Source organism: Durio zibethinus, chromosome 1 (assembly GCF_047325235.1).
Source record: "Durio zibethinus cultivar Kanyao isolate XHJ-2024 chromosome 1, ASM4732523v1, whole genome shotgun sequence".
NCBI lineage: Eukaryota > Viridiplantae > Streptophyta > Magnoliopsida > Malvales > Malvaceae > Durio > Durio zibethinus.
The window spans coordinates 35,468,423-35,479,190 of record NC_143162.1 but is presented as its reverse complement, the minus strand read 5'-3'; the positions used below and the strand labels follow the sequence as shown (position 1 = coordinate 35,479,190).

General features: G+C 37.7%; 2 protein-coding genes and 1 pseudogene across 2 annotated transcripts; all 3 read right to left on the bottom strand.

Moving 5' to 3' along the window:
- On the bottom strand, positions 1–1,675 carry LOC111311351 (putative receptor protein kinase ZmPK1; annotated as a pseudogene).
- Positions 1,676–3,401: 1,726 nt separating this feature from the next.
- On the bottom strand, positions 3,402–6,162 carry LOC111312579 (putative receptor protein kinase ZmPK1). The gene has a single exon (XM_089767214.1). The coding sequence runs from the start codon at positions 5,988–5,990 to the stop codon at positions 3,573–3,575; it is 2,418 nt and encodes an 805-aa protein (XP_089623340.1). The 5' UTR covers positions 5,991–6,162; the 3' UTR covers positions 3,402–3,572.
- A 151-nt stretch (positions 6,163–6,313) lies between these two features.
- Positions 6,314–9,525, bottom strand: LOC111312580 (putative receptor protein kinase ZmPK1). The gene has a single exon (XM_022912973.2). It carries the CDS (start codon positions 9,419–9,421, stop codon positions 7,028–7,030), a length of 2,394 nt encoding a protein of 797 aa, XP_022768708.1. The 5' UTR covers positions 9,422–9,525; the 3' UTR covers positions 6,314–7,027.
- Positions 9,526–10,768: the final 1,243 nt, after the last annotated feature.

Genomic DNA, 10,768 nt, shown 5'->3' with positions numbered 1-10,768 from the left:
TAAGCTATCGATTTTGAGATTATGAAATATGATTTGAGCGACTAAAGTGAGGAACTCTCAAGTAATCACAGTAGAACTATACAATTAAGTGCGTTTAGTTATGTTGGTAGGCCTACATAATTGACCAACTGAAAGAGACAGTACAAAAACATGACGATGACTCGTTGTTTTGGGCTTTACAATGCATTTGTTGCTTGTTGTTTTTCCCCAAGGCGAAGCAGCATCTGAACTACTTCACCCATCATCGATCTTGCGTCCTTGGCTTCTTGCACACATTGCAGACCTACTGTTACCAAGACCGACATCTCATCCTTGTCATATTTCCCGTCCGATGTTGGGTCTATTATCACCCCCATCCATGTTTCTGTTAAACTTGTCTGCTCTCTCACCCTTTTACTTAACGTTCTTTGCACTACGTTCTCACCATCTAATGCATGGACTCGCATTAAAGGGTCCTTCTGGTCACCAACTCCAATAAAACGATCCCATGGCTATAAACATCCACTTTGGAGGTCATGGACATGTTGAACAACCACCCAGGCTTCATGTTTCCTCTTGTTCCTCGTAATCTTGAGATTTTTTAACACTTGACATCACCTCTTTTAAGCAACCATGACAGGCCAAAATCTGACATTTTAGGCTGGTAATTGAAGTCTATGAGAATGTTTTGAGGTTTTATATCACAATGAAGAATCCACTCTAAACATTCTTCATGTAAATAAGCTAGGCCTTTAGCCGTTCCCAATGAAATTTGAAATCTTTTTTTCCAATAAAGTGTTTTAAAAGAGAGGTTTTCTGCCAAGGTTCCATGTTCCATGTACTCGTAGACCAAAAGCTTCTGCTTTCCCTCCTCACAATATCCCCACAAATCTATCAAGTTCATGTGATTAAGCTTCCCAACGGAGTTCACTTCTGCTAGGAATTCAACTTCCACATTATTGGCATCCATGAGTCTCTTGATAGCAGCAATTCGATCATCTGACAGTTTGCCTTTGTACACAATTCGTCCGGCGCCTCTTCCAATTTCTTTCCTGAAACCATTCGTTGCCTTTTCAAGCTCTGAATAGGTGATTTTTCTGAAGCTTGCAGCAGCGAGATGGTAGCCCCCCGTTGGGCGTGAATCTTGATGAGTTCTAATAAAGAAATACCAGACTAAAAATATGATAAAAATCTCAATTCCTCCAATGACACAGGCAGACCAAAAGACAAATTTCAGTGATGAATTTTCAGGGCTTTTTGGATATGTTCGGTCCAGTTGTTCAATTCGTGCAGAGCATTCTAGCTTGTAATCTTTAACGGCCTTGTTATCGGAAGACAGATGTACCTTGCGCAATTTCAAATAGAAGTCTCCAATATAACTTGTCTCACGATGTCCGTTCCGTAACTGAGTCTTGGGATGAGAATATGTAAGCATATGGCTGGTTGGTTTTAATGGCTATAAATTGGAAACCTTTGCAATTGCATACTTGCAGGCATAAGTTCCTACACTGGTCTATGGTGTAATTTGGAAACTGACCGTAATCGTAGCTGTAAAATTCTGAATTTTCAGAAAACCAGTCTCAGATACATTACAAGAACGATCAAATTCAGGCTCACAAATTAAGGGGAGAAGGAGTACGATTAATGGCGTGGCCATGAATCTCATGAAAGATTGGAGTGGGAAGCCGTTGGCAACTTAGAGCTGTGTGCAAAATTAGTGAGATTTGCAGTAATAATTAAATATAATTTGCACTAATAATAATATTGAGTTTATATTTGATGCATTATTAGTGTATAAATTTTGTATATTGACAATATTTCAAATATAAATCCAATAATATTACCTATAGTTACCAATAGAATACTCTTATGCAGCTAAGGAAAATTATAACCCCTGCTTAGGTAAAATTAATTCCAGAAATTCTTGCAAGCTGGTAGCTTAGGTTATTAATGAATAAATTGGTCCACTTTTGCTCTCAAATGCAAATGAAGTAAGAACAGAATTAACTTCAATCTGATTTATGTTTGTTTTTTAAAAGAAGAAATTCATTGCAAAACTAAACTTTTGAATCAATGCATGGAAGTCTGATTTGTGGAAACTTTCATCAATTTCATTTATCCAAAAAGAAAAAAAAGAACTTTCCATCAATTTCAAACATTCATGATTAACTTATAATTAATTATTGTTAATACTGCTGCATGTAGAAAATATATATTTTTTTAACTTGAGAAGTGATTTTTTTTTACCTTTAAGGTAATCTGATGATCAAGCTCCCCACTCTTTTAATTTATTTTTTCATGCACTTATGTTAATCTTATTATTAATTGGTAATTTCTCCATTATAGTATTTAAAATTTTCCAACATATAGAATGCATAGAAGATACATTCTTAATATTTTTTCTGTCCTATTTTTTTTGTCTATCTTTCTATTTTGGATGTGTCAAAATTATGCTTTTTCAAATCTAAAGCTCTTACTTTTTATATTTTAAAATCATTTTTTATGATTTTTTTAGTTTTTTGACATTAAAAATCATAAAATTTTAATCAAAAAAATTTAAATTTTAATATTAAATATATTAAAATAAAAAAATTAATTTCTTGAAAGTCAATGATACTTCAATAATTTAAAATGAAGGGAACAATTTATATAGAATGCAGGGAAATTAAATACCTCTAGCAGATACATTCTTAATAATTTCTAAAGTTGTTGCCTATTCTCAACGTCACCGATTCCTTAATTTCGTTGGTGAAATGCATTTTGTTTTGCATAGATAAGTTGTTTTATTTGACCTTGTACTAAAACATTATTCCCTACTTGAAGCGATCCCAAAGAAAATTTCAAAGTCTTCGTTCATTAATGTAACAATTAAGAATTCAAGGAAACAGAAAGAGAAAGTTTGAATTATCTCTTCCCTACTGCCCTTTTCTTATTGTGGTACCATAGCCTACAATCCTTATGTCCATGAATCCACTCATAAATTTAAAATTAATTTCTTGAATCTGACTTTTCAAAACCTAATGTCACAAAATTAAAATACCATAAATCCTTAAATCTATCTTTATTAGTAATAATTTAACCTGTCCAACTAGATTTCTTCATTATTAATCATTATTATACTATACTATTGGACGCAGTACTGGGTGTTATATATAATTGAAAGAATTTGTATGAATTTGCAATGGAAACGGGAAAATGTTAACCCTTCAAGCCTTCACCTAATTAAGAAACTGGATTCTTCATTTTTTTTAATCATAGGTTTATTATCCAAAGCAGGAGAAACACCTACTCCAACAAGAATAAGCAAATCAACTTATGAAGATCCCAATGCCAATAATTTCTTACATAAAATAAAGTTGATCAGATGAAATAATTAATAGTTTTCTTGCCAAAACATTTGGCCATCTCTTCTCTTATTCGCATTGCTTTATAATATATAGACACGTTGTTATTGATGTAAACATTTTACATTTGTCTAAAGCATAGAAGAAGTGCATATAGCTACATTTGTACAGAATGATACGTGATGGACAAAATAAACGAGACAAACATATGACATTCATTCGCTTGGGCTTGGCCGTGAATTGGTTTGCTTAATGTTTTTCCCCAAGGCGAAGCAGCATTTGAACTACTTCACCCATTGTCGGTCTTGCATCTTTGTCTTTCCGTACACATTGGAGAGCTACAGTCACCAAGGTCGACATCTCGGCCTTGTCATATCGCGCTTCCAAAGTTGGGTCTATTATCATCTCCATCCCTGTTTCTGTCACTGTCATCCTCTCTTTCACCCATTTAATTAACGTGCTTTGAACGTCTTCTTTTTCACCATCTATTGATCCATGGACTCCCATTGAAGGACTTCTTCCTGTCACCAACTCCAATAAAACGATCCCATAGCTATAAACATCCACTTTGGAAGTGATGGGCATGTTGAGCACCCACTCAGGCGCCATGTAACCTCTAGTTCCACGTAGCCTAGAGATTTTTGAATTCTTGACATGATCACCTCTGTTTAGCATCCAGGACAGGCCAAAATCTGACACTTTAGGCTGGTAATTAGAGTCTATGAGAATGTTTTGAGGCTTTATATCACAGTGAAGAATCCACTCTAAACATTCTTCATGTAAATAAGCTAGGCCTTTCGCAGTTCCTAACGCAATTTGAAATCTTTTTTTACAATCAAGTGTTTTAGAAGAGAGGTTTTCTGCCAAGGATCCATGATCCATGTACTCGTATACCAAAAGCTTATGCTTTCCCTCTGCACAATATCCCCACAAATCTATCAAGTTCATGTGATTAAGCTTCCCGATAGTGTTCACTTCTGTTAGGAATTCAACTTCCCCTTTATTAGCATCGATGAGTCGTTTGATTGCAGCAATTCGATCATCTGTCAGTTTGCCTTTGTACACAATTCCCACAGCACCTCTTCCAATCTCTTTGCTGAAGCCATTTGTTGCCTTTTCAAGTTCAGCATAGGTGAATTTTTTGAAACCTGTTGCACTAATTGGGTGGTAGCCTGTCGGGCATGACTCGTGCTGCGTTCTAATCAAGAAACACCAAACCAAGAAAATGGTTAAAAACTCTATCCCTCCAATGGCAAAGGTAGACCAGAGGACAACGTTCTTTGATAGAAACCAAAGGACCAACTTTAATGACTCGTTTTCATGCCTTCTGTCATAGGCCCGCTCCAGCTGCTCTACTTGAGCGGAGCATTCTAGGTTGTAATCTTGAAAAAGCTTGTTATAGAACGATGAAAGTTTGGCCTTGGGCAATTTCAAGTAGATGTCTGCGTCATAATATGGCTCATGATATCCATTCCGCAATTCAGACTTGAGATAACAGTATGTACCATACGGTTGGTGGGATTTATGTAATCTGAATTGGAAACCTTTGCAATTGCATTGTTCCAAGCATAAGTTCTTACACATCTCTACGGAGTGATTTGTATAAATAAAATATTCGTAGCCGAAGAATTCAGTATGTCTAAGTCTTACAAAACCAGCCTCAGATTCATTACAAGAAAGATCAAATTCAGGTTCACAGCCGAGTGACCAATCCATGTGATTCTTCATCTTATATCCTGGAATGCAAGAACATTTCCTACCATAATTAGGAATGGAGCTACATACACTGTTTGGCCCGCAAGTTCCGTGAATCTTGCATGTTCGAAGGTAGGCTTGCCATGAAATAACCCATGTTTCTTCCCTTTCATTTAGGCTGTACAATCGAACATTGCCATCAAAATCAATTTTCAATCTTCTGTGAATCTTCGTGCCATAATCAGCAGACTTGATAGTAAAATTATCAGTTGAAGTAAAATTGCCCAAAGGATCAAGTACTGCGATTCTGCTATTGTTGTTAGTGGATCTTCCAACTTCCCATCTCAAAAGCCAAGGGCTTGGCCAATAAATACTTGAAACCTCAGGACCTTTATACAAAAGACTAAGAACGTTATCAGAGTCGAAGTAAAGATTAAAGAAACCTGAAGAATAGTTGCTTTGGCTTCTTGATGAGACAAGTTTGGTGTGCTTTTTGAGTTGTTGACGAGGAAGTAAGGTATCCGTGGGTGAATCAAAGCTTTGCCAAAGCGTGGCACCCTTCAAATCTTGCAGGACCAGATTGCCACTGTCATAGAGTTTTAAATATGTAGGGAACAGAGAAACCGTGTTGGTGGACCAAATGATACGTCCAGCATCTGTCAAAATAAGATTACCATGTTTTGTTAAGGAGAGCTTTGAGCGTCTACCATTGACGGGGTAGTCACGGTTTGCCATCCAGACAACGGTGCAATTATCACTGCAAGATGGTTTGTTGAACCATATGGCAAAGGAAAAAGCGTTCTGGCCGACGGGGTAAAATCCGGCACCGAAAGTTCCATCTGATGAAGTCAAAACATCTGCTTTTGTTTCCACTGACAGAGATAAGCCCTCACTTAGATTATCAGAAGATACCGATGAAAAAGGGTAGCATTGAACCAGAGATAAAAAGAGTATGATAACAGTCCTGGCCATGGATTTGTGATGAAAAATACCCTCCAAGACAGGGAAGGTCCAAGACAACTTAATTAGAGATGCATGTGAGCAAAATTAATTCGAAGTGAACGAATAAATAATTGAATGTAGATGAAGACCAAAGAGACAAGAAAGTATAGGTGTTTAATTTCTTTTAATCCTACCTAGGAGGAGAACTATTTCACCCACCCAAAGGTTTATCCAAAATTAGTTCACATTAAACGTCTAATTCTAGCCAGGTACCCATGATTACGAATAAATGGGTCCTCAGTCCACTTTGAAAGAGAAAGGAATTAAAGAAAATAGTATACACTTGCTACTACTTGTACCAAAGAGAACTGAGTGCGCCATAGAGATTGGGAGAGATACAAATGGATCGTAGCTGCCATTGTTGAATATAGTGGCAACTTGCAAATGGGTGCCGCTGACCCTACAGTTTTAATGCCATAATTCGATTACTGCCACACCACGAATGGTAGCAGCACTCTTACATCATCGTCATCATAATTAGAAGGACTAAGATGCAAAGTTGACTTCCATTTTTTGTTTTTTTTGGTGTGGCTGGGATAGACTTTCACGTCCTCCTTTGTTGCCAAAAGCCCAAAACTGATTCCCATTTCTTGCTTTTCTATGCATGTGGCCTATTAACTCAATTCCATTGTTCTCAAGTCGTTTAGCCATTGGGCCTGGTTCGAGTTTGAACTACGTGGGTGGTTGGCACTTGGCACCAATTCTGTAAATGATAGGTCCATTTTTGGGTTAAAACAGTTGGGTTTGGTCGTCTAGTCGAGCCCTATATCTGTACAACTGTATTTCATTTGTGTGTAGAGAAAAAAAAATTATAGGAGAGTGTCCATGGCAGTAGAGAGAACGGAGTTCCAAACTTGTTTCTTTAACAGAAACAATCCTAATTGTAAGAAAAACTAATAGAGATGAACCTTAAATATTTGATATTACCCCGTAACTCTCCTCCCCCACCCCCACCACCCCAAAAAAAAAAAACTCATTTGTTTAGCAAGAGATGATTCCTCCGTGGTTCAATGGCTTTCATGACGAAGGAGCATATGAACTACTTCACCCATTGTCGGTCTTGCGTCTTTATCTTCCTGAACGCATCGCAGGGCTACCGTAACCAAAATTAGCATCTCATCCTCATCATATATCCCTTTCAGCTTGGGATCTATTATCTCATGCTTCCATGTTTCTGTCCCTTTGGCTCTTTCCATGTTCTGTCTCATCCATGCAACTATGGTTCTTTGTTCTTTCGTACTTCCATCATCTGTCACATGGATTCCCATTCCAGGGCTTTTCCCCGTCACTAACTCCAATACAACGATCCCATAGCTGTAGACATCAACTTTGGAGGTGATGGGCAGATTGAAGACCCATTCAGGTGACATGTAACCTCTAGTTCCTCGGATCTTTGAGACTTTTGAATACTTGACATCGCCTCTATTTAGCAGCCAAGACAGGCCAAAATCTGACACTTTAGGCTGGTATTTAGAGTCTATGAGAATGTTCTGAGGCTTTATATCACAATGAAGAACCCATTCCAAGCATTCTTCATGTAAATAAGCTAGGCCTCTTGCTGTTCCCACAGCAATTTCATATCTCTTTTTCCAATCAAGTTCTTTAAAGGAGAGGTTTTCAGCTAAGGATCCATGTTCCATGTACTCATACACCAGAAGCCTATGGTTTCGCTCCGCACAATAGCCCCACATCTCAATCAAGTTCATGTGATTAAGCTTTCCAACAGTGTTTACTTCTGCTAGGAATTCAGCTTCCCCTTGGTTAGAATCAATGAGTCGCTTGATTGCTGCAACTCGGCCATCGGAAAGTGTGGCTTTGTATACGATTCCACCTGCACCTCTTCCAATCTCTTCTGAGAAACTATTTGTAGCCTTTTTCAGCTCAGCATAGGTGAATTTTCTGAAGCCAGTTGTAGCGAGAAGGTAGCCTAAGGTTGGGCTTGAATTGTCGCGGGTTCTAGTCAAGAAACACCATACCAAGAAAATGGTAAGAAACTCGAGTGCTCCAACTGCACAGGCAGCCCAAAGGGCAGATTTCAATGACTCATTTTCATGCCTTTGGGAATATTTTCGTTCGAGCCGCTGAACTTTGTTAGAACATTGTAACTTGGAATCTTGACCACTGTTACCGTAAAAGGAGACAGTGGCCTTGGGCACTTTCACGTAGAAATCACCAGCAAAATTTTGTTGGCGATATCCAGTCAACAATTGTATCTTGGGATAACAGTATGTACCATCTGGTTCAGGGGGTTTAATAAATCTGAAAAGAAAACCTTTGCAATCGCACGACTGGGAGCATATTTTCTCGCAACGCTCTAAGGTGACATTAGTATACAATCCCAAATCATAGCCAAAGAAATCAACATGGCGGAGTTTCAGGAAACCAACCTCAGTTTTGTTACAAGAAAGATGAAATTCTGGTTCACAGCCAAGAGACCAGTCAGTATGATTCTTCATCTTATACCCTGGAAGGCAAGAACATTTCCTGCCAAAATTAGGAATATAAATGCATATGCTGTTTGGTCCACAACATCCGTGAACCATGCATGGTTGATTGAAGGCTTGCCATGAAACAACCCAAGTTTCTCCATCCTCTTTTAGACTATACAATCGAATATTGCCATCAAAATCCATCTTCAACATTCTCGAAATCTTTGAGCCATAATCAGCTGACAAGAAAGTAAATTTATCGGTTGAACTGAACTTTCCCAATGAATCCAAAACTGCAAGTTTACTATTATTGAACGTGGACCTTCCAGCATCCCATCTCAAAAGCCAAGGACTTGGCCAGTAAACGCTTGAGAACTCAGGGCCTTTGTACATAAGGCAGAGAACATTATCAGTGTCAAAATAAAACTGAAAATAGCCCGAGGAGAAGTTTCCTTGGCTACTTGATGAGATGAGCTTTGTGTTCTCATTGAATGATTGAAGAGGAAGCAGAGTATCCGTGGGTGAATCGTAGCTTTGCCACAATATAAGGCCTTCCAAGTTACGCAAGACAAGATTACCACCATCTTCAAGCTTCAAATAGGTAGGGGACTGCGAAACTGTTTTCGTTTCCCAAACAGTGATTTGACCAGCATCTATTAAAACAAGATTACCCGATTCCAGTAGACAGAGCTTTGAGGATCTACCATTGATTGGTTGGTCCCGATTTGCCATCCAAACTATGGTGCAAGTGTTGGCACCACAGGATGGTTTATTGAACCATATCGCAAAGGAATAAGCATTCTGGCCAACAAGGTGGAAACCAGCACTGAAAGTGCCATCAGGTGAAGTCAAGATATCAGCTGCAGTCTCCACCGATAAAGATGAGCCCGACCCTAGACTATCAGAGGATGAAGATGAAGGTGGGCAACATAGAGACAAAAACAATACTAGTAGGATCAATGGTGTGGCCATGAAAAATATTGTGAAGACATATTGAAGACAGGTAAAGGCTTGGCAACTTTTAAGGCAGAGAGGTGTGTACAAGTTTCATGTGAGTGAATGTAAACGGAGAGACTATAGAGTTCAAAGCTTTAATTCCAAGGCGGCCGACTACAATATTTTATTAAGTTAATGGAGTCACAAAATGCAAAAGTAATTAATAAAGAAGACTCAGGTGCTTTCCTGGATGTTGCCAAAATGTCTATCAAATGCACGGTTTTAGACCGAAGGATTTTAGGTTTTTTAGGAGAAAGAAAGTCCAAACCGAAAGTTAAAAACTTAACAACCTTCAATTTATACAAGTCTTTTTTTTTTTCCTTTTTTTCTCTGTATTCTCCTCATAATTAATTTTTAATTTGCAACGGAGAAACACCTTTACGAATATTATTCCCACGGCTTTGAAAATTTGAATTTGTAATGTGAACCCAAGAAAATTTCAAGAATGGCAGCACTGCATGTGATCCTAAAATATTATCTGTTGATTTATTATTTGAATTTCACTAGAATAAATTTATGATTGTAGCAATAAACATGCTTCATTTTTTGGTGGTTAATATATTTCTATATAAATAAAAAAATATATTATACATAAAAAAAAAATTTTCAGCGGTCTTCTGTCTTCATGACATCGATACAGAGGAATCAATTTGGACTGGAATTTGAGCCCAAAAAAGACAAAGCAGGGGAAAAACCCCGTTATCTGAGCCCATAGGCTCTTAAGTTTGCTTCGTTTGTGCTTTATCTTGACCCAACACCTGACAATTTTAGATCAGCTACGATGGGAAAAGAAGGCCGTCCTCAAGCGAGGAATCATAAAATAGATAAATAAAATATAATACGATGATATTTATTCAGGTTATACATATAGAGCTAAAAACAGAGAAATAAATACTTCCAACTCTTGAGACAAATTTTGGATCCTACGTTTGTATGCGGACCTCCCTGCTTGCCAGGCCAATAAACACTTGAAATCTCAGAACCATCATCAAAAGGAGACGGAGAACATTATCATCATGGAAAAAAGGCTTGTAGAAACCAGAGGAATTGTTATCTTTTCTTCTTCCAGAGACAGGTGTTGTGTCTGGTGATTGATTGTAGAGGAAGAAGGGTATTAGTAGGAGAATAAAAGCGTACCTTCGGAATAACTCAGAAAAAGATCACCATAGTGTCCTTATGATGAATTAGACTCAAACCTGAAGGACTTCAGTGTAATTAATTACCCATGATTAGTTGTTTCAAGGTTATAATAACGTAAAAATATTAGTATGTTTCCTAGTTTCCACATTATTTGCAATTCTGCAAACTAAACAATAAATAACA

Bases quoted from the DNA above. Each gene is read 5' to 3' on its own strand.
- LOC111312579 (XM_089767214.1), bottom strand. From the start codon at position 5,990: ATGGCCAGGACTGTTATCATACTCTTTTTATCTCTGGTTCAATGCTAC.
- LOC111312580 (XM_022912973.2), bottom strand. From the start codon at position 9,421: ATGGCCACACCATTGATCCTACTAGTATTGTTTTTGTCTCTATGTTGC.